At 36.8% G+C, this 25,036-nt stretch overlaps 1 protein-coding gene across 3 annotated transcripts in view; it reads right to left on the bottom strand.

The window, feature by feature from the left end:
* The window catches only part of LOC115219730 (cytoplasmic aconitate hydratase), an 85,356-nt gene that overhangs the window by 57,109 nt on the left and 3,211 nt on the right, over positions 1-25,036 (bottom strand). Inside the window, exons 1-3 of one of the 3 annotated variants that reach the window (XM_029789950.2) lie at positions 2,879-3,021; positions 2,555-2,650; positions 488-656 (exon numbers count right to left, since the gene is read on the bottom strand). In XM_029789950.2, coding sequence (XP_029645810.1) covers positions 488-656; positions 2,555-2,650; positions 2,879-2,915 — 302 coding nt within the window. In that variant the 5' untranslated portion in view covers positions 2,916-3,021. Of the gene's footprint in view, positions 1-487; positions 657-2,554; positions 2,651-2,878; positions 3,022-25,036 lie in introns of those variants that run through there. The other 2 variants (XM_029789952.2, XM_029789951.2) reach the window with 2 other exon arrangements.

Raw genomic sequence — 25,036 nt, 5'->3', positions numbered from 1 at the left:
GGAACAATAGGCAGTTGTATTAGTTTGACGCTTGGGAAACACGGAAAAGGCTTTGCCGTTTAAAGCCTATGCTTTTCAACAGAAAGGGACAAGGAAAAAATGAGGAGAGAGAGAAAAAAATGTATTGGGATTGCTGTGTGTGCACGCATCTGTGCACATGCGCAAAAATTTGCAACTTCTTACTCGTAAATAAAAGTTTCTGATATCTTCAAAAATATTTTTGTAATACATGTTTCAAATAACATCTATATATATATAAAACTCAACTTGTGTGTCTGTGTTTGTATCTGTGTGTTTATTTTAATTCACCTATACCACTAGTAACATGGGATAGGTCATAAATGCTATTTATTTCCTCAAATTACAAAACTATGTTGATCTTTCATCTAGTCAAGAAAGATACCAACATTTAATAAATGATACCTTCAAATGTGTTAAAACTAGAATACTAAAATTGATAAATGGCAATAAAATATAATGGCCTTACGTGAAATCCTGCAGTAAAACCCTGGCAGGTTTAAAAGGTATTTCAATACTCTCATCTTGGTTCACCTCCCAATTCAAGATATTTTCAACATCTTTAGTATGAATGTGAAAATGGTCACAGTTTCTCACACAAGATTCCAATAAAACTCTGATAGAAAAAGGCAATCTCTCTGAAATAGGAAATAAATATTTCATCTGTCAACCTGACATTTCTAGACACAATAAAGTAAACTTATACCTCAATGAATAGATGTTTTTTTTTTTTATATAAGTATCAAATAATAGCAAACAAATTATTACTATAAAATGTTTTTTATGATAAGCAATTTACACAGTCTTAAAATTAGATTTAATTCTTACCTTATGAGATAATTTATAAATAAAACAAATTTTAACCAAAAATTTTTATATGTGAATTTCAGGTATTTAACATATGCATTTGTTACACAAAAATACGCAAACTGTATATGTTATATAAGTCCCAGATCGACCAACCTATTTTTATTTTCAGACATATCTATGACTACATTAACCAATGTATCCTCCCTTTCGTAACTCTTCCAATATTAATCATCCAACCAAAGTACAAATATATGGGAAACTACCACCTGTATCATCTCTTGTAAAAGGTAGAAGAGTCCAGTTTGCTGGACATTGTTGTAGAGCAGAAAACGAGGTAATTTCTACTCTTCTCCTCTGGAAGCCATCTACTCGCGATACCAGAGGGCGCACACTCTCCCACCCTGATGTAATCTCCAGGGATACAGGCATCCAGCAACAGGACCTCCGTAATGCTATGATGGACTGTGAAGTCTGGCGTAACATAATAAATTCCATTGTCTCGACCACGGTCGAACAATGATGATGATTAATCTGCTTGAAACCAACCTTGCTTCTATGGTGTAAAACCATCTGTTTTAAAGATTTACATTCAAATTTACACCTTTGATAATTTTATGCAAGAATCTTAATAACAGAATCTTTATGCAGTACAATAATAGGGAGTTAGATAGTTTAATTAAATCCTTTGAAATTCATGGTTATTTTCTAAATTATATAAAATCCATGGGTAGTGTAATTAAGAACATGGTTATAAAGTAATTTCAAGCTGGTGGTTTCAGGTTTATTTAGCTGCTATTTCTATCAGGTCTAATGACAGAAGATGGAACATGAAAGTTCTCAATACATACAGTGGGAGTGTATAGAGATGAATTGATACGTATTTTTTAATTACATATACAATACTACATTACAAATTCTTACAACAGCTACATATGACAATTATATAATGCTCTTAAAACCAACATGTCTATTTAAGCATAGAACATGTTTCTAATTAAGAATAAAAATGAAATTCTCAGTTGCAAAAATAAATTCATACATAAAATAGAAAACTAATCGAATACAACAGGCCAGCTTATTCTGATTGTTTGGAACTAAACATTACATAACCATCAGTGAAAGTATCAAATTGCCTAAATAAGCAGAATGGCTATTAATTACAAAAGAAATTACTATACTTAAACTGCTAGCTTCTAAAAAGTGTATACCATTAAAAAAAAAATAATAATAATTTCATGAAGAGAATGATCTAAATTATTTCCTTCAGCCATTATCATATATATGTTGGTAATAACAGTAATCAAAGAACAGTATTAAACTGATTCTCACTTCTATCTTAAAGCTTCGTCAGCTATGAAAAGTTTTCAGCATTTGTTTAATAATTCATTCTTTTAATATAGCTAGAAATATATTCCAATAAGCAGCCACAAAGAGAAAAAAAAGATGGACCATATATTTCGGGATTTTTATTTTATTTTTTTATGCAAAAATTTAAACATCTGTAAAAAATATTTCAAGCTAATTAATGACCTCATACAAGATATTAATGAGAAAGCTTTATTATTAGAGTCATATAATGAGAAGGAAATATTTATCCAAGGTTATTAAGTCTACTGGTTAACATACCATGTTAACGTACTAACAAAAGCTAAAATACTTTCAAACATTAAAATTTTCAACAAACTATTTCCTATTAACAAAATAAGAAATTTTAAAACATACGTACCATATCTAACATCGTTCAGTTCTGGAAGGCTGAAATAACGATAATTCTCCCCATTTATTGTTGCTGTCTGGATTAAGTGGGCATAAGGATTCTGATCTACAAAACACGAAAAAGAAAAATAATGAGATAAAAATATATAACAAGTCAGTAAAAAAAAGTATGTAAATTATAAACTCAACATATATAAAAGTTATAAGAAGAATATAAGCAACAGAATATAGCACAAATAATATAAAATAAAATTATAAATATAACTTGGACATTCTACAAGCAAAAATTCCATGGAATTACATAATAAATTAACAAATGGCACGCAATCCTTACTAGAAATATGCTCAAATTGCAAACAGGGTGATGACATGGCATTGATGTTTAATACAAAACTCAAAGCTTCACTCTAATGTTAGGCAAGAATAACAAATTGATAAATAACTGTACTTAAGAGATAAAGTTTTAAAGAATGATCAAATTCAATGGAGTTAATGGAGTTAACAGTTCAGAAATAACAAGTGTCTTATCTGAAAGGTCAACTTCTGACAAAGTACAAAAGTTTGAAAAAACATAAAACCTAGATTATAACTTTATAAAAATGAATGCTTAAATGGCAGAAAGTGTGTTGATCAGATAATGGATAAATTTTAAGTAAAATAACAGGCCTTAATATATGCCCTTCAATTAAAAAAAAAGAATCTCAAGTTATTATTTGACATGTTTGTAATAACATCACGCTGGGCTAAATGCTATTTCATTTGCAGTTACATTCTGAGTTCAAATTCTACCAAGGTCGACTTTACCTTTCATCCTTTTGGGATCAGTTAAATAAGTATCAGTTATGCACTGGAGTCGATATAATCAACTTAATCCGTTTGTCTGTCCTTGTTTGTCCTCTCTGTGTTTAGCCCCTTGTGGGTAGTAAAGAGATAGGTATTTCATTTGCCGTTACATTCTGAGTTCAAATTCTACCAAGGTCAACTTTGCATTTCATCCTTTTGGGCTCAATTAAATAAGTACCAGTTACGCACTGGAGTCGATGTAATTGACCTAATCCCTTTGTCTGTCCTTGTTTGTCTCTTGTATATTTATGCCCATGTGGGGAATAAAGAAATAAATAACATATCCAAGTTTTTAGTAAAACTCTGCACAGTGCATTTGTGTTAGAAAACTACCCACCAATTTGAATAAAGAGATAATTTGATGATCGCCAGAAGTCAAAAATAGCACAAGTGTAAAATGTTTTTAGTATTATTATATCTTCCTCTCTAATTTAAATATACCGAATTTATAACATTGTTATAGTCTTGTGGTACCATAGAAAAAAGCTAGAGAAACCTTTATATTATTGGTTTTATGGCTCTACAAGCTGAGTTCAAATGCAGTCAAGGCTGATATTAAGTTTCATCTCTGTAAATACCAATAATATATTGGTATTGAGTTAATTGATTATAACTTGCCCTAACAATCTGTAACACTGTGCCAATGCGAGAAACAATTACTATGATCTTTTATCAAAATTTTTTCCATCATTTCACAAGTTAGATGACACATTTATCTTTATGATTTAGCAAGAAATGGTGTGTACAACAATCACTGTGTTCTTAGACATATAAATTAGGGACAAGATTTCAGTATATTCATCCCTACATTTTGGTTGACAGATTAACGAAGCTAACTTTTCGATTAATGATGCCCACCTCAGCTTATATATATATATATATGTAGTTGAAATTTACAAAAAGACAAAACAAAAGACAAAAACAGGTGGGTTAACAACAAACAGATGTATCAGTTTAATCCTCAGGAAGTGAGAAACTCTTATGTTTCAAGCTTATGCTCTTCAACAGGAAAGAACACAGAAATAAACAGAGGAAATAAAATATACATACATATATATGTATATGTATGTGTGTGTGTGTGCATATATATATCATCATCATCATCATTTAACGTCCGTTTTCCATGCTAGCATGGGTTGGACAGTTTTGACTGAGGGCTACACCAGGCTCCAGTCTTGATCTGGCAGAGTTTCTACGGCTGGATGCCCTTACCCTAATGCTAACCACTCCAAGAGTGTAGTGGGTGCTTTTTATGTGCCACCTGCACGGGAGGCAGTCAGGCAATACTGACCATGACCTCGCTCGAATGTTTTTACAGGTGCCAGTGAAGCAACGTTGGTAACGATATATATATAAATACATACATATATATACATGATAGTTGCCAACTCAATTTCAAGTAGAGCCATTGCATGATTTTTTAATGCCCTAGAATATCATTGATGAACTGCACAAATATGGCTTTTGAGGCCTACCAAAGACTTGCATGGTTTTTGATAATTAGTGCAAGAAAACTTGGTGATTATACAGTTTACAGCTCCATGAACTTTACTATGCCTTTTCAAACCACTTTTTAATCTGCATACTTTATGAGAGAGCATGCATTCGAAATTATCTGTCCATCTATAATCATTGCGCAGTTGTGCAATGTGTGATTTCATATGGCGCTTTAGTGCAGCCTAACTAAGACAAATCTTTCCACATTCATTAATGCTTGTTAGAACATCATTCCTGTCACTTTTTCTCATCTTTCTTTTGATCTTTGCCTGATCCATTCTCTTCCTTTTAAATTCATTTTTGCCTTCATACACAACTTTTTTTCCCATTTTTCTTGGCAATGCGCTAAATCTTCCCAGTTGTCAATTGGAACATTTATCTTATTCAATCCTGACTTCTGACAATCTTTGTATACACATACATACATATGTACACATACATATACATATATATATACATACTTCCAAAGCTTTCTCAGAACTGGGAAGACATAATATGCACTATGAATAATGGAGGTATAATTCCTAGGAATTATAGACCTGTCTCTCTAACTTCTTATGTGAGCAAAGTCATGGAGTGCATTGTCAAGAAGAAACTCCTTGTTTTCCTTGAAGATAATGACTTGCTTCCTGACACCCAGCATAGTTTTCGCTCAGGAAGAAGCTGCCTTACACAGCCTTTGCAGTGCCATGACCAAGAGTTGAAACAATTAATGAATCACTCAAATGTGGATGTGATATATTTTTACTTTGCAAAGGCCTTTGATATGGTTGATCATGGGCGGATATGTCACAAATTGCGGAGACTGAGCATAACTGGGAAATTTGGAGAGTGGTTCAAGGACTTCTTAAAAAACAGAAGCCAGGCTGTAGCAGCCAACGGAGCCTTCTCCATGGAGAAAGTAATAGAAAGTAGAGTGCCCCAGTAGAGAGGGACTGTTGCTGTTCATGGCAGCTCTATCGGACATGCCATTAGTTACACAGATAGCCACACTTACTAGTTATGCCGATGACACAAAAGTAGTACAAGCAGTCAAGGAACCTGCTGAGGTTAATCTTCTTCAGAAAGACCTGGATGCCATATATAAATGGGCTGAGGACAATATGCAATTTAATGCAGGCAAATTCCCAGCCCTCTGCTACCAGCTAATTGGTGCTCAGAAGTCACAACAATGATACTCTGGACCAAAAGGAGCGGCAATTCTAGAATCACAAGCGGTGCATGATCTTGGGATTGATATGAGCAACGATGCTTCGTTTCACATGCATATCACCAAGATGGTAACAGTGTGCAGGCGAATGGCTAGATGGATTCTGAGAACCTTCAGAACAAGGGACCATGAAACTATGCTGATCCAATGGAGACATTTGTCCTCAGCCATCTGGACTACTGCTCTCAAATGTGGTCACCTTACAGTATAGGATTACTAGCAGAATTTGAGTGATGCTACACGAGGAAGATGGCATCAATGGAACAGCTGAGCTACTGGGGGAAACTGAGAGGGCCACGACTCTACTCCCCAGAGTGAAGACAGGAGAGATATGCAGTGCTATATGTGTGTAAGATACTGGAGGGCCTGGCACCAAACTTTGGAATTGAGAGTTATACCAGACCTTGAAAAGGACATCACTGCACTGTTCCAAAAAGGCCCAGGTGTGTCATCTGAGGTGAGGACCATGTACTGTAATAGCCTGGGATTCAAGGGCCCACAGCTATTTAACTCCTTGCCAAAACACCTGGTGGATCTCCATGGAGTGGGAGTAGATGTTTTCAAGTAATAGCTTGACTTCTTGCTATCCAAGTTCCCAGATGAACCAATACCAAGGCAGGAAACTCAAAAGAAGTCAGCCATATTGAACCCCCTCCTCCACCAAAAGCAATTGCTTAGAATCGGCCAATCAAAAGGTAATTACACCGGTGGTGCCCCAGCATGGTCACAGCCTCGGGGCTGAAACATATAAAAGAATAAAAGTATACATACATACATATACATACGTACATACATACATCATCATCATCGTTTAGCGTCCATTTTCCATGCTAGCATGGGTTGGACGGTTCAACTGGGGTCTGTGAAGCCGGAAGGCTTCATCAGGCCTAGTCAGATCTGGCAGTGTTTCTACGGCTGGATGCCCTTCCTAACGCCAACCACTTTGTGAGTGTAGTGGGTGCTTTTTACGTACCACCCGCACGTGTATATATATATATATATATAAAAAACATTACGTTATATAATCAGGGTTCAGCAAAAAAAAAAAAACATACATATACATACATATATACATACCTATATATATATACATACATACATATATATATACATACATATATAAATACATACATATATAAATACATATATATACATACACATATATATACATACATATATATACATACATATATATATATACATACATACATATATACATACATACATACATATATACATACATATATACATACATATACATACATATATACATACATATACATACATATATACATACATATACATACATATATATACATACATATATATACATACATATATATACATTCATATATACATACATAAATATATATATATATTGTTATGGCGAAGTCATTGACACCCCTAACAGATTGGAGAATGGACTAGCCAAACTCTTATAAAGAGTAGTAGTTGGAGAGAGCATTTTGGTAGCCTCACAAAGTACGTCATGTGAACACATTGATTAACCTTCCACTGCATAATTATCTATACCCACTTGTGGCAAGATATAAAATATATATACACATACATCCATATACATACAAATATTAATATATTTATACATAATATAAAAAATATAAATATGTTTATAATAAAAGCACTAATGAGTAGTGCCACATGCTATCACTGTTTATTACAGGCTGGCTACTTGATAAAATCTTACATAGATTTTATCTTTGATTACAAAGATAAATACAAAATACTTCAACCAAGTTATTTGCTGCAGAATTATTTTAGTCCTATTCGCACATGGCTGAACGAATTGGATTTAGCTATTGTCAACCCAAGGTGCCATGCAGGATGGATTGATGGACGGATAGATAGATAGATAGACAGAGGCAAATTGAAAATTAAAAATAAAAACAAAACAACAAAAGTCAAGAGGACATACACATGGTATGTATTAGGTCCCCAAAGTCCATCCCCTCCTCACCGTGGTGGGGACGCTGGCAACGGGTAGTGTCACAGCTATGCCGTCGGGAAGTTCGGTTCCTGGTAGGGCCACCCAAGGTGGATTGGTCTGATACTGAGTGGTATTAGGGCCACAACCCGGCAGATGGGGCTCTGGTGAAAATCTTCGGAGTGTCTGTTTCGGCAACCGGCGGCTCCTTGGTCGTTCTGTCCCTGCGGACAATCTGCAGCAAACAGGATGTCTCCACATGTGGGATTGTTGGGGACCGCTTGTGAAATCCACATATTCCCACGAAACTTCTTCTGCCATGGTTCGAGATGCCTCGAGGGTGGAAGAAGAAGCCGACTCAACCCGCCCAGGGTAAATGTCGCCACAAGTACAAATAAGTAAGATTATGTATTAGTTTGATGCTCAGTATAAAATCGAAAAAAGAGTGGGTGTGTTGCACGCTCACATGAATCTTTTATGTCCTTCCGATGATGATTTGGAGTACTTAATTCATGGATTTCCCAACACTGGATTGCACTACCCTTTGAATTCCTCAGAGTATTTTTGTAGTTTAGATGATATATATAATCACGTTCATTCATTGGAACAACAAGGACCACTCAGTATCTTTAACGATGACTGATGACTATCATAGTGACTTTATTCAAAGTGAAGAAAAGCTGGCTAACATCAACTTCATTCTCTCTCATCTGTAACCATCTTTGAATCCAGTGGCAGGACCTTCACACTCTCTCTCTTTCTCCCCCCCCCCACCAAACACACACACACACACACACACACACCATTCTGGATACTTTTTTTCCTAAAGGTTATTTTTTAAAATTATTTACCTTGGCAAAGATGGTGCATTATAACATTATAATCATCATACCTATTTCTTTACTACCCACAAGGGGCTACACGCAGAGTGGACAAACAAGGACACACAAACGGATTAAGTCGATTATATCAACCCCAGTGCATAACCTGTACTTATTTAATCTACCTCGAAAGGATGTAAGGCAAAGTCGACCTTGGCGGAATTTGAACTCAGAACGTAGCGGCAGATGAAATACCTATTTCTTTACTATCCACAAGGGGCTACACACAGAGGGGACAAACAGATTAAGTTGATTATATCGACCCCAGTGCGTAACTGGTACTTATTTAATCTACCCCGAAAGGATGAAAGACAAAGTTGACCTCGGCAAAATTTGAACTCAGAACGTAGCAGCAGACGAAATACCGCTAAGTATTTCGCCCAGCGTGCAAACGTTTCTGCCAGCTCGCCGCCACATTATAATCATAATACCATAGGTAAAATTGCACAGCAGTATTTATTCCAGTTCTTTACTCTAAGTTAAAATCTTGCTGAGGGCAACTTTGCCTTTCAAAGTTAATAAATTAAAGTCAAGTACAGGAGAGCAAAATAATCCACTATACTATCCTCCAGATATATGGCCTCGTGCTCTTGTTAGAAACTATTTATCTTGGCAATGAAGAAATACGAAAACAAAAACTTACCAACCCATTACTTTATCATAGAAGGTATTGTCTACAATAAGCATGTCAAGTGCAAATCACTCTGGTACAGAGCAGCTCTCCAGTCAGACATTGTAGATACCAAGAGTAAGTGAAACGAAATAAGCTCAAGTGGATATTCAAACCTACATTGCATACTTGGATTTCCAGAAAAAGAAGATTGCCACCACCACCATCACTGCATAGCCCTTAAAAATCATCATATCAAAACAGGATAATGATAAAGTAGCACAGATTTTTGTTAAGTACTAACATAGAACTTATATACAACTGAAGTTTGAGATCAGTTACTCTAGATTAGCAGTTCTCAACCATTTTTTACCTACGGAGCCCTTTGATTCCTATATTACTCTGGGCGGTAGGGGCTCATAAGTCATTCAATTCTAATAAGTCCTATTATATTTTTATGATTAAATATTATAAGGAATTGTACAAAAAATGTTTAAATATTTTATGTATCATAGAAATATAACTAGTTTATTGCGCAATAAATATTAACAGCAAAATCTTATATGGATTTCAAAGAGCCATATGGGCTCCACTTGAGAACCACCACTCCAGATTATATAAAAAAGAAAGACTAATAAAAATTGATGAAAAAGAAATGTTTTCCTTTTCATTTGTATAGCTATTAATTTTCTGTAGCTAACTACTATTTGATTGGTTTACGCCTATTTTAGCATGGTTCATTATTGCTTTTGTTGTTGATATTAGGTGAATGAGATGGGTATTTACAAACTTGTTGGAAGTAGATCAGCTAGAATATCTATAAGACAAAGTACCAAATCAATATGATTCACCATCATTATCATCATCATCATTTAACGTCCGCTTTCCATGCTATCATGGGTTGGATGATTTTGACTGAGGGCTGGCAAACCAGATGGCTGCACCAGGCTCCAATCTTGATCTGGCAGAGTTTCTACAGCTGGATGCCCTTCCTAACGCCAACCACTCCGAGAGTGTAGTGGGTGCTTTTTACATGCCACCGGCACTGGGGCCCAGTCAGGAGGTACTGGCAACGACCTCGCTCGAATCTTTTTACATGTGCCACTGGCACAGGTGCCAGTGAAGTAAAGCTCTACAGATGTTTCATTCACATTAGATAAGTTTTTGTTATAAAGTGGGTTCCTCCTACCGGCGTGATGTGTGACTGCCATTGTATTGTAGTTGCTGTTTTACGCTAGCAGCCAAAATAGTTACTAGTCATTGGATACCCCACAACTGCAGTCTGTTTGCCGTGTCGGGATTCCTTTCTTGGATCTGTATATCCTTAGTAGAGATCCATGGTCTGTTTGCAGCCAAAAATATGTCATGACTGAACCTGTGGAATTTTTTCACACCAAATATAATAGCCAACACCCTTTTTTTAAATCTGGCTATGACTCTTTTCCACCAGCAATAATGTCCTTGACATGTGAGCTATGAATTTTCTCCTGCCGCCATCACCTTGTGTAAGAGCATGGCTCCTATCCCATACTTGCTAGCATCTGTAGCTAGTATTATCTCAAACTGTGGGTTGAAATGTGTAAGATACAAGTTAACACGTCTTTTAACTTATTAAATACTTTATGGCATTTCTCTGTCCAAATCCATTTGGCATTTCTTTTAAGTAATTCATTAAGTGGTGCCTTTACTATATATACATTTGGGATATACACTTGGTAATAATTTACCAAGCCTAGGAATGCTTGTAGCATTGTCACGTTCATCGGGGGAGGCATATTTCATATTGCCATCACCCTTGATGGGTCCAGCCTGTGTCCACTTCATCAATTACTTGACTTAAGTATTTTAGTCTTCCATCAAAGTTCGCATTTTACTTCTGTCAGTTTTACCCAGTATTCATTTATTCTCTCGAATACTTTACGTATTTGGCGTGTTGCACCCAAGAGTTGCTCTTTATCAAATGTCGTCGAGGTATGCAATGGCGAAATCGCAATCACTTAACATTGCATCCATTATTTGTTGGAATACAGCGGGTGCCACTTTTACTTCAAATGGCAGTCGCTTGAACTTGTACAATCCATGGTGTGTGTTGATTGTTAGCAGATGTGAGCAATCTTCCTCTAACTGAACTTGAAGGTAGACCTCTGAGAGGTCAAACTTCAAGAAAATTTTCTCTCCGTTTAGTTAAGCAAATACTTCTGGGGGTTTGGTAGTGTGTAATTGTGTGTGAGTAAACAGTCATTTAATCCAGTTGAGAAGTCTGTGCACACTAAGCTTCTTTTTTTTTTTTTTTTTTACGTTGACCGCCAGTGTTGCCCAGTCTGTATGGTCAATCTTTGCAATTATATTCAGGCTTTCCAACCTTTCTGGTTCTTTATTGACCTTGTCTACTGCTGCAAACGGCACATTCCTTTTGGGTTTGAAAATAGGTGTTGAATTTTCTTTGGTAATAATTCTTGCTTTTGCTTTCGTGCAACAGCCTAAACCTTCTGAAAAATCTTCTGGGAAAGTTTCTCTTATTTTATTGTCTCAACTCATTGACCTCGTTCAATCGTTTGACTGTTCTATTTACGCTACTGCACAAAATGCTTATGGGTGTATCCCATATATTAAATTTCTCCATACAATTTGGTGCCAAATAAATTCATGGATTTTTTCTACACATAAACATTCACATTTTTTGGTTCAACCTTTCTGTTCTGTTTGTTGAAGTCACAACTTTTTCTGCTGACAAACTATTTATTCTTTCTCGGTTGTTCCATTTTCCTATCATTCTAGTTTTGCAGTGTAATTTTTATATGTTCTGTAAACCCACAGCGAAAGCACTTTGTTTTTTAAATGGACAACCTTTTTTCAGGTACATCCCACCACATACCACACATGGGTCTACATCCCAATATTTTTTCTGTTTTTCCTGCTACACTTTGTCTTCTGACTTTTTTTGCACTGGTCTTATGTGAAAACACTCCCTCCATAGAATTCTTTTATGTCATGCCTTAATTTTATTATTATGTCACACTCTTCCGACAATTTCTGCAATGTCAAATCCAGTTTTGCTAGAATCTTCATTTGGATTTCTGCATCCCTTTTATCTGTCAATCCTTGTGTAAAAATCAAACACTTGAAAGAATCTGGAGTAAGCAAATCCAGCCTAAATCTCTTACATTCTTTGTTGACTCTGCCTGTGTAAGAAGTGAAATCTTCATCTTTGCTCTTTTCTATGTTTAAACATTTCCATCTAGTATTAAACGGTGAGTTCTTTTCACTAAACATTTTACATAAAATTTCAACCGTGTTCGTGAAATTTATGTTGGACACATTTTCTTTTGGCAATATGATGTTACTATGCTTCTTATGCTCTGCTGTTGCTAGTTTTCTTAAAACTAGACACGTTTTTATTTAATCTGTCCAATCCTGATGTTCTTTACTCTCTCTCTCTTTACTCTTTTACTTGTTTCAGTCATTTGACTGCGGCCATGCTGGAGCACCGCCTTTAGTCGATCAGATCGACCCCAGGACTTATTCTTTGTAAGCCTAGTACTTATTCTATCGGTCACTTTTACCGAACCGCTAAGTTACGGGGACATAAACACACCAGCATCGGTTGTTAAGCGATGTTGGTCGGACAAAGACAACACACACACATATATATATATACAGATATACAACGGGCTTCTTTCAGTTTCCGTCTACCAAATCCACTTACAAGGCTTTGGTCAGCCCAAAGCTATAGTAGAAGACACTTGTCCAAGGTGCCACGCAGTGGGACTGAACCCGGAACCATGTGGTTGGTAAGCAAGCTACTTACCACACAGCCACTCCTGCACCTATTAAACATTTGTTCAAATCTTCGAAAGTAAACCCCAAATGTTACTCCTTCTGCGGGGTCATATTTGAATTCACTTATGGAACTTACTACATGGTCAGGTGAAAATGTATTTTCTGGTTAGGTTATCAACATCATAAGTTGTAACATTTGCTGCTGCAATCCTTGTTGTTCTCATTGTTCTTTGAGTTGTTGTTGTTGTTTTTGCAACTCAACTACCCCAGCTAACAAGTCTTCCATATTTTACAATTTTTATAAGTTTGCACAAAATTTTTGTTTCTTTTTTGTTGAGTTAATTTTCCATGTGAATAGGTTTAAACACTCCGTGTGAATGGGTTTTTTTTTTTTACACTGCATAAATTTGTTTTTCCTTGTCACCACTTTTGTTACTAGTCATTGGATACCATTGTACTTTTAACTTCTAACTTACTATTGCTGATAGTGCCACAAGACACCAACGAGAACTGTCAACTCTTTGACTCACGACCCTAACTCGATGACAGGCTACTGGTTTATTTATAATGACTGTCTCCTACCACTTTTTACCAGGAGGCGGGTATACAGTTTCACTATACAACAGTTTTTTAAAGTAAAGTCTTTTTGAATGAGTTCTGTCATAATGGATACAAGTTTCCCCAGCAATTTACTTTCCTTCTTCAATTAACAGATCTCCTCTCTTATTCTTTTCTAAATAGGAGAGTTCAAAAATTAAGCTTTCAATTTCAGTTTCTTGCTATTTCTATTTTTCTTATCACCCACATTGGTCTTCTCTCTCTCAGTATCTGATCTACAATGTTACCCACCATACTTCATCCATTGTATTCTATGGCTGAAATACAACTATCCATCATTACTTAACACTATTCTTGGTCTCTTAGATTCCATAAATTAATGTACCAGAGCAGTGTAAAAGCTAGTCTTCACAAGCATCTTTCAGTTCCACATATTTTTTCTAAAAGGTGTTATTTTAATTTTCTTCCTTACATGTATTGTGTGTAGTATATATTGATTTCTTAATAATAATCTAACAAAGAAACATTTGTCTTCATGAACAAGATTCACCGTCCAGCTTACACAAGTGAATTCATGGAAAAGAAGTAGATAATTCAAAATTTGTTGGATCATTGATTAGCAATAAAATCATTTTCAAGTGAACAAGGAAGATTGTTTTATACACTTCGTGATGTGAATAACATGAATACAGGTCAGACTGAAACAAACATGTCAAGGATAAAAGAGAAATTTATTCCAAGATATTTCACTACCCACAAGGGACCTGCTATGTGGTCGCTCAACTTGCTACAAATAGCAGCCAACCATCTTAAACACACACACACACACACAGAGTCAATATAGTGCAAAATACACAAGAAGATAGGATGATCATGGCTAAAATGCTTTTAATCATAGCTAGTTCTGCTTAAATAGAGCTGAAGCTGTCATGAACAACTGGTCCTGGTTAGCAATATCACAGGTGACGGTACAAAAATATCTTAGTTTCATGACTGACAAGTGGGAATAAAGATTTTAAAATACAAGAATGTTAATTTGACAAATTTGTCAAATTCAGAATATCATAAGAAAACAAACATGTCAAAATACATATTATACAAGTAAATAGTCGAGTTTGCTTTCCAGTATATCTTGTTTGAGTGAAGTTGAATTAAAGAAAGACATTACATTCATTTTCTTTACATGTTATAGATGTTCAAAACTTTAATTGTAGTCTTCACTGTCCTAACTTTAATATTTAAATAGAATTAAGACATATTTCAGTTGTCATTTACCAAGAGATCATATGGTCTTTTCATGCATTTTTACAATATCTAATTTTGTTATTCAAAATAAATTATCCCACATGAACTTATTCCCTTAAAATGAACTATTAGGTCTTCTCTTGTGGAGGCATGTCGCCTAGTGGTTAGGGTGTTGCACTCACAATTGCCAGATTGCGTGTTCAATTCCTAGACCAAGCAATGTTGTGTCCTTGAGCAGAACACTTTATTTCATGTTGCTATTGTGCTCTATGGGGACTGGTATGCAAAAGGATCAACCCCAACTTTTTTCTCTGCATGTCACATAAGGCAACTAAAAGAAGTTGGGGTAGGATTTGCACCCCAACCTTGTAAGACCATCGCCAGCAACGACTACCCAAACAGACCCATGGATTAGAGGGTTGTCGCCTGAGTGGTGCAAGGGTGTCATCTGTCAAGAGTAGGGAATCACCAACAAATGACATGTAGTAATGCACTGTGATAGTGCATGTTTCCATACTGCAGCTGCCACTGCTGCTATTCTATTGCAAGTGCAACTATTAAGAATTGCAGTGCATTTCCCCTAAATTCAAGAATTCTGCATCCCTCTTTTCTAAGATTAAAATGACAGCAATTTTTATTGTTGTCAATAAACAATTTCAATTCTAAGAGTTTTTTTCAAAAAGAATATTTCATAGACATCGCCAAGAGAAATGTTGAAAATACTAACATGTATTACAGATAATTTAAAATGTTAAGTCATTATCTAGACTGTAACTAATTCGGTTGATCATCGCATAAAAATGATTAAATTCCAATATGTTCTAATATGTCTGTAGGGCCAACGTGAGCTTGAACAGTAGAGGAAATGCAAAATTATCAAATTACTATCCTGCATTCTACACAATAAAAATAAAATTGCATCTCAAAATGTGCAATGTGCTACTCAAAACAAAGGCATGGAATATCTGGAGTGCTACATCTGGAGAAAGTACCTCGACATTTGCCCTTTGTAGGTCAATGCAAGTTGAGTTGATATGAGACTGAGTACAAAATATGCATTCATTTTGTTTATATGCATCACCATCATCATCATCATTTAAAGTCTGTTTCCTATGCTGGTGTGGGTTGGATGGTTTGATCAGAGCTGGTAAGCCAGGGGCCACACTGGACGCCATTGTCTGTTCTGGAATGGTTTCTATGATTGGATGCTCTTCCTAGTATCAACCACTCCACAGAGTGTACTTGGTACTTTTAACATGGCACCAGTACAAGTGTTTTTTTTTTATCTGGCACCAGCACTGGTATCAATTTTGCTGTGGCAGACAGTAACTATTCAGTCAGATATTTACAAGTCCTACTGTAAATTTCAAGCTGACTTGCAGAGAGCAAAAACAAAAAAAAAAAAGCCCCAAAAAAGAGAATTTAGGTTTTAAACTTCAATTATACATTATTAACACAATCTAAGTATAAAATATACTGCCCTCACATCATTGTCTAATATTACAAAGGATTTAACATGTTTCCCACATTAACAGTCAAACTGTGTTTCTAATTATAATACTTATTGCTTCTTATTACATTACAGTCAATACACACACATTAACTGCGATCTCACTATCAAGAATAACCACCTTTTGCACTCTTTTTCTTTTCAAAAATGTAGCAGTGCTTCCTGTCATGGATTCTCATGATAACAAAAGCTTATACCAGTGTAACAAAAACTTAGACAGTATTTCCCAGACACTGATGGTACATTTATGCAACCAGAGAAGCTTAATTAACTGATACGACATTCTGTGTCCCCTTATGAAAAAAGGAAACTATGTTAAGTGTGTGACCCCTGCAACAAAAGGCCTACTATCAGTTTATGGCTGCTGCAAGTAGTTTAAGCTTTGATTTGCATGAACTTGCTTGCTTGCATGCGTTCATGTATACATATAAAGACACAAAATTTACTACCCCTTCAAATTTTCTAGTGACAAATATCAGTGCAACATGAGTGCCATTCTTTAAACTTTTGAAAGTGTTAAACTTGCAACAAGCAAGAAAATAAGTCTAGAGACCAGAAAAATGCTGTAAAGGTCATGTCAAAGCATCCTTCTATTTTGTATTGTGTAAATACAAAATATGTTAATACAAATGTATATGCACATGTATATGTGTGTGTGTGTGTATCATCATCATCGTTTAACGTCCGTTTTCCATGCTAGTATGGGTTGGACGGTTAGACTGGGATCTGGGAAGCCAGAAGGCTGCACCAGGCTCCAGTCTGATCTGGCAGTGTTTCTATAGCTGGATGCCCTTCCTAATGCCAACCACTTCGTGAGTGTAGTGGGTGCTTTTTACGTGCCACCGGCATGGAAGTCAGTCAAGGCTGCGCTGGCATATATATATATATATATATATATATATATATATATATATACATATATATACACACACACACATGCATTAAGGACTGTTACTATAAGTAAAGCTATATGCTGGAAGGGACGCTAAAGTCAAACTACTTTATCAAATATACACACATGCTGGAGTTGAATGGAAAGCCTGCTACAGCGCTGATCATGAAATCATTTCGATATGCAACTGAAGTTTTTTTTAAAGAATATTTTCTTTGTTCATTTCTTCAACTTCAGTGCATGTCTATATTTTGATAAAGTAGTTTGACTTTAGCGTCCCTTTCTAGCATATGGCTTTACTTATAGTAACAGCCCTTAATGTAATATTGTATTTTAAAAAAATCATAATTTTTAAACTTAATTGGCTTTACATGCTGGCTACTTGATAATATCTCTACATATATAAATGGCAAAATGTCTGTCTGTGTGTGTGTGTGTGTGTGTATCCTTTATACAAATCCACAATTTTTCAGTTAGAGGGCTCGCACTTTCTATGGTCATTCAAAACCATCCAAAGGTGGTCGTGCACATCTTTACATTTCCCCAGTCACCCTGCAAAGCCATTAAAAAATCAATAGAAGTGACTTTTTTTGTGAATTTTCTATCCAAAACCCAATCAAAATGCCCGAAACTTGATACGCCAATTGAATGCCAGCTAGCTGTATGTGATTGGTCGGAGTTTTGGACAGTACTCGCGTGTATGTGTGCACGCACGCAGCTGTATTTGCATGCACTAGCACTATGACCCGGTGTTGCCGGGTCATAGTGCTAGTCTTATATAGATTTTATCCTTATATTTAATTCACAGGCACACACTATTGTATGGCTGTTCGAGATTTTGTCTTTCACCATGTGGTGTCCAAAAGTCACCCACCTCACCAAGCAGACTTTGATGAGGCATCAGTTTAGCCACTGATAGTCTGACCATGCAGATGTTGCAACACAGAACATCTTACAAGATTACCCACAGCAAGCATGAGGCAGATCTGTTACCTGTATGTTTGCATGCCAGAAGCAAACTGCCTTTTCTAAAAATGCATAGACAAAGCTGTGTGGTTTAGAAGATTGTTTTGCAGCCCATGTAGCTTCAGAATTTAAAACTGTTGTGTAGTATCTTGGACAAATGTCTTCAAGCATAGCCTTGAAATGACCAATGCTTTGTCAGTGAAATTTAGTAGAAAGAAACTTGTGTACAATATCTCTATATCTATAAACGGCAGAATGTCAGTGTATCTCTGTGTCCTCTATACAAATCCAGTTTTTCACGTAAAAGGCTAACATTTTCTATGGGCTTTCAAAACTGTCTGAGGGTGGTCGTGAAGATCTTTTCATTTCCCCAGCCACCCCCAGAAAGCCATTAATAAAATCAATAAACCGACCGCTTATGCCCATAAATTATGGGCATATGGGCACGGTCGAGGTCCAATGAATAGTAATTAATTTCATAAAAAGCACCAACTAGCTCAAAAACAACAAAACTGGCCTGGGCTGAAATGTGATAAGAAACTTTGCTCTTGATTTAGTGAGAAATTTTTACTGCGACGCAACGAACAACTAGCAGTAGACCCGGCAACGCCGGGTCATAGTGCTAGTATTTCTTAATATATTTCACTGATGTATAGCAGTGAGATAACTGATGAATCACTTTTTCTGAACAAAAATACCAAAAGGTATTTTTAAATACCAAAAGGTATTTTTAAATACCCACAGTATTTAATCTACTTGAGTCATACAAATACATTTGTCATTTTCCCAAGTTGCACAGATACTCCCACATAATTTTCACTTGCACAGAAATACAGTAATACAATTAGCAAGTGATTAAAAAAGCTAATTACAATATTGTTATTCACAAAATGCATGATATAAAAATACTTTGAAATTAGCAAATCTATTAAATAATATTATCATTTACAATCTGAGTATCTTGAAAATTGGTACAATTGACAAGTTATCAACTGTTCCTGTTTATAAACTATCAGTAGTACTTTAATAAATTAAAATGAACTTTGACTTGTCATATGTGTGTATGATGCAATTAACTGAACAAAAATAGACAAATTAATGATTTCAATAGATTCAAACAAAATCAATTGAGAAGTTATCTACAGTAAATATTACTCCTATAAAGGAGATAAAGCTGCATGAAGTGGATTCTTGAGTTATTTTCAGGAAATCTCTTACAATGAATTATAATAAAGAAACTACAGGTACAGGTGGGATTGGCTGTGAGGTTGAGAAGCTTGCTTCCCAATTATGCAGTTTTGGGCTCAGTCCGACTTAGGCAAGTGCTTTCTACAATAGCCCATGCTAACCAAAGTCTTGTGAATGGATCTGGTGAACAGAAATTGAAAGAAGATCATTGTCTGTATTTATTTATTTATATATATATATATATATATATATATGCCTGTGTGTGTGTGTATCTTTGTCTTGACATCACACAATGGTTGTAAAGAGCATCACCAACATACAATTAATGTTGTTCATTTTCAGTCTTCAGCGAAAAAACATGTTGAGCCATGACAAAATTTTTCTTTGTTCGTTAACAGGTAAAGGTTGGCAAAGGGAAGAGTATGTATGTGTGTGAATAAAGATATAGATAGATATACAAGTGCATCTTCTTCCTGACTATGGTCTCTTAGACAACTCACACATGTGTGTGTATATATATATATATATATATATATATAATACATTAAAAGTCAGTTTGAATCTTGCTTTCTTGCTTGCAATGTTACCCAGCCAAACTGGTACATAATGGGAAAATACCCTGAAAATAACAATCCTGAAATTTAAATATTTTAAAGTGAAAATGACTTTGAAAATACGGTAAATATTTTATAAAAGATCCATTCATAACCTTGGTGTGAAATAGTTCTTCCCTATAGGATTCTTTCCAGTGCATTCAACGTATCTCACCTTGAAAGATTTGGCTGCTATTTCTAGCACGCCCTGCCCTAGAACCACCACAGGTGGTGGTAACAATAACACTACACATGTCTTTGTGATGTACAACAACAATTCCAGATTCAAGATAAGATTTTCATTTTTTACAACCTTATTTCTATGTATCTGTCTATCCATCTAAGTGTTCTTATTTGTTTTAACTTGTATTTCTTCCATTTATTCTGACGTTCTATTTCTCTTTGCCTACAACAACCATTTTCATTCCGTAAGTTAAGCTGATTTAAAAAAGAATATTTATTGAGGTATCCTATTCTTACAAAATGTCTCGACAAGGAAGAAGGAAAACGTCTGGTTGGTCTATAGATAATCCAAAGAGAACGCAGCTAAGCAGGCAACATAATGAATTGGATGCTCAGAGAGCTGAGTGTCTGGCAGAACAGAGAGAAAGAGACAGAAGCAGGAGGCAGCATGAATCAGATGCTCGGACAGCTGAAGGTATGGCAGAACAGAGGGAAAGAGACACAAGCAGAAGAGAGCATGATTCAGATGCTCGGACAGCTGAAGGTATGGCAGTACAGAGGGAAAGAGACAGAAGCAGAAGAGAGCATGATTCAGACATTCACAGACCTGAATGTCTTTCCCGACAAACCATTATGAATATACCATGGACAGTTCAAACAACATGATCTATCTGCTGATGTTGGACAGATGAATAAGATCTGTGTCTATTGTCATGCAATGCCATTTCATGGTGAAACTGCTAACTCTTGCTATACGAGTGGAAAAGTCAGGCTGGGGAATCTGCAGCCCTTAGCCAAGGAACTTCACAATTTATTTAGTACTGATCAACTGTGTTCACTCAGCATCTTCCACAAATATGGAAATTAACAATTCCAAAGCTTATGGGCTCGATTTAGGAATTTGCTGAGGATTACCTTCAAATCTAAAGAAGGCTACCAGAAACATTTACCTATTGATCAGCAAGAGACATTATGATCAATGTGTTCTGTATTTTCAAGACAAACTTAATGACCTGGGTAAAAGACTTACTGACTTTTAACTTACCAATGCCAAATAATATTGTCACTCATCAGGATACTGGCAATTTGGAATTATTGCATGAGTTGCAATACAGCAGAGAAGAGCAGCAATGATTTGTAGAAAAGGGGGAGCATTTATTGAATAGAGAGCAACAAGACATGTACAACTTTGTAACAGTTTACAGAAGAACACAGAAAATCAATACAGATGCAATGATGTTCCAAGTGGAACAGGAAAGACATTCCTGATCAGCTTAATCCTTTCAAAAGTCAGGGGAAACAGCGATGTGGCTATTGTTCTGGCATTGCCGCAACACTGATGCCTGGTGGAAGAATGGCACATTCTAGGTTCAAAATACCGATGGTAGTGAAAGAAAATGGTCTATGCACATTGATGAAAACTCAAATACAGCAAAGCTCTTCCGGCATACAAAGCTGATTGTTTGGGATGAGTGTCCGATGATTCGGAGGGAAAGCTTTGAAGCTAGTGACCTTACGCTACGTGACATTTGCGACAGCAATGAGCCAGTCGGTGGCATTTTGACAATTTGCTGTGGCAATTTCTGTCAGCTTCTACCAGTAGTGAAAAGGGGAAATGGTGTGGATGTAGAAAATGCCTGCATTACAAACTCATACTTATGGTGAAGCTTCAAAAATTTCAGTTGAAGACAAACCTGCGATTGAGTGAGGGAGCAGAGGACTATTCACAGTTTCTATTGGATATTGGAGAAGATCCCCACAAAAAAATTAAAATGAAGTTATTTTGCCAAAAGAAATGGTTCTCCAAGCAACAGCTATGGAAGAATGTATTGACTTCATCTACCCCTCATTTGACAATCCAGGTGAAGCATTTGCAAAAAATTGAATCTTAGTACCTGTCATTCAAATGATGAGAAGCATCAATTCCACCTGTATCAGATGCTTCCTCAAAATCATAAAAGAGTACCGATCCTATAATTCTGTGCATGATGGTGCCAATACCACTCATTTCCCAACTGAATTCATTGATTCGATTGAACTATCAGGACTGCCACCACCTAAGCTGCAACTGAGAAAAACATTGCCCATAATTCTAAAGAGAAGCCTGAATCCTCCAAGGCTTTGTAATGGGATGCATATGATCGTGGAAGAACTGCACACCAATCTCATAGTAGCAAGAACCAACACTGCTGCTTTCAGAAATGAAATTGTTATGATACCAAGAATAACAATCTATCCAATGGTGAGGATATCCTTTTGAAGCAAAGCCAATTCCCAGTTTTTGATATTCTCCCAAGGAGCCTGAGGAACCTACACAAAGTGGATGTAGGTGTTTTCAAATCAAAACTGGACCTCTTCCTGTCGAGGGTCCCAGTTAAACCTAGCTCACGGCAAGAGGTACAAATGAAGGTAACAACACCAAACTCCTTTATTCACCAAATGCCACATATTAGAGGAGGCTCTCAATAATAACAGTGTAGCAAAACGGCAGTGCCCCAGCACGACTGTTGAAACTACAGAAAAAAATATATGTACATACATACATATATATATATATATATATATATATATATATATATATACGTAAGTACATAGGGGTCCACCAAGGTTCAGTCCTCAGCCTACTCCTATTTTTCATAGTCCTCCAGGCAATAAAAGAGGAATTCAGGTCAGGATGCCCCTATGCTGACGACCTTGCTCTAATTGCTGAGTTACTATCAGAACTAGCAGAGAAATTTCAGGTGTGGAAACAAGGATTAGAATCAAAGGGCCTTAGAATCAACCTAGCTAAAACCAAAGTCTTAATAAGTGTAGGAAGGCAGGTAAAATACAAATCCCTTCAGGTAGATGGCCCTGCTTGATCTGTAGAAAAGGCGTAGGTAGAAACTCTATAAGATGTACCCAGTGTAAGCTATGGACACATAAGAGGTGCAGCAATATCAAAGGAAGGCTAACTGAGAAGACAGTTTTTGTATGTGGCAGATGCTCAGGAGCAATAAACACTGAAAATATGCAGAGAACAGCTTCTGGCACATTCCAGGGAGAAAAACTAGAAGTAGTTGATAGCTTCCGTTACCTAGGTGAACAAGTCAGTAGCAGGGGAGGGTGCTCTGAAAGTGTAGCTGCTAGAATAAGAATAGCCTGGGCAAAGTTCAGAAAGTTCTTACCTCTGCTGGTGACAAAGGGCCTCTTGCTCTGAGTAAAAGGTAGACTGTATGATGCATGTGTACAAACAGCCATGTTACATGGCAGTGAAACATGGGCCGTGACTGCTGAGGACATGCGTAGCCTTGCAAGGAATGAAGCCAGTATGATCCGACGGATTATACTCGACAGAGTGTAAGTACCTTGAGAGAAAAGTTGGACCTAAGAAGCATCAGATGTGGTGTGCAAGAGAGACGACTGCGGTTGAGGGAACCTGTCGAAGGGGTAGACCCAAGAAGACCTGGGATGAGGTGGTGAAGCATGACCTTTGAACATTAGGCTTCACCGAGGAAATGACTAGTGACCGAGACCTTTGGAGATATGCTGTGCTTGAGAAGACACGGCAAGCCAAGTGAGACCATAACCCATGGCCTATGCCAGGGATGTAACTAGCCCACTTATGCATACCTTTCCTTCATTGGACACTAAACTCTGCTTGCAAAGACATGTTGAGGCAAGTGAAATCAAAATCAAATTCGTCGACTGGCATTCATACTAGTGGAGCGCTAAGAGCACCATCCGAGCGTGATCGTTGCCAGAGCAGCTGACTGGCTTCTGTGCCGGTGGCACATAAAAAGCACCATTCGAGCATGATCATTACCAGCGTCACCTTACTGGCACGTGAAAAAACATTCAAGCGAGGTCGTTGCCAGTGCCGCTGGATTGGCTCCTGTGCAAGTGGCATGTAAAAAACACCATTTGAGTGTGGTTGTTGCCAGTACCACCTGACTGGCCCTCGTGCTGGTAGCACGTAAAGGCACCCACTACACTCCCGGAGTGATTGGCATTAGGAAGGGCATCCAGCTGTAGAAACTCTGCCAGATCAGAAGGGAGCCTGCAGCAACCATCTGGTTTGCCAGTCCTCAAATTGTCCAACCCATGTTAGCATGGAAAGCAGATATTAAACAATGATGATGATGACATAAGTACATATATATATATATATATCATCATTGATTAACGTCCGTTTTCCATGCTGGCATGGGTTACACAGTTTGACTGGGGTCTGGAGAGCCAACGGCTGCACCAGGCTCCAATCTGATCTGGATGCCCTTCCAAATGCCAACTACTCTGAGAGTGTAGTGGGTGCCTTTTACATGCCACCAGCACAGGAGCCAGTCAGGCGGTCCTGGCATCAACCATGTTTGGATGGTGCTTTTTCTCTCTCTTATTCTTTTACTTCCTCTTCTCCCACTATTCTATCCTATTCCTCTGTCACTCTCTCTCCCTCACTCATGTGACCATCAGCCATCTTTCTTCTCCACTTTGGCTGGAACAAGGAAGAAGTGTTCTTGTCTGTCTCCTGTCAAAGCTTGATATACATGTTCGCCACCACAACCTCATTTAGTCTTAGCAGCCTTTCTCGTTTGTGTTACCAATTTTGACCCTC

The sequence above is a fragment of the Octopus sinensis genome, linkage group LG15 (assembly GCF_006345805.1).
Source record: "Octopus sinensis linkage group LG15, ASM634580v1, whole genome shotgun sequence".
In the NCBI taxonomy this organism is placed as follows: domain Eukaryota; kingdom Metazoa; phylum Mollusca; class Cephalopoda; order Octopoda; family Octopodidae; genus Octopus; species Octopus sinensis.
The sequence above is the reverse complement of the archived record's forward strand: the minus strand, read 5'-3'. Positions and strand labels throughout refer to the sequence as shown.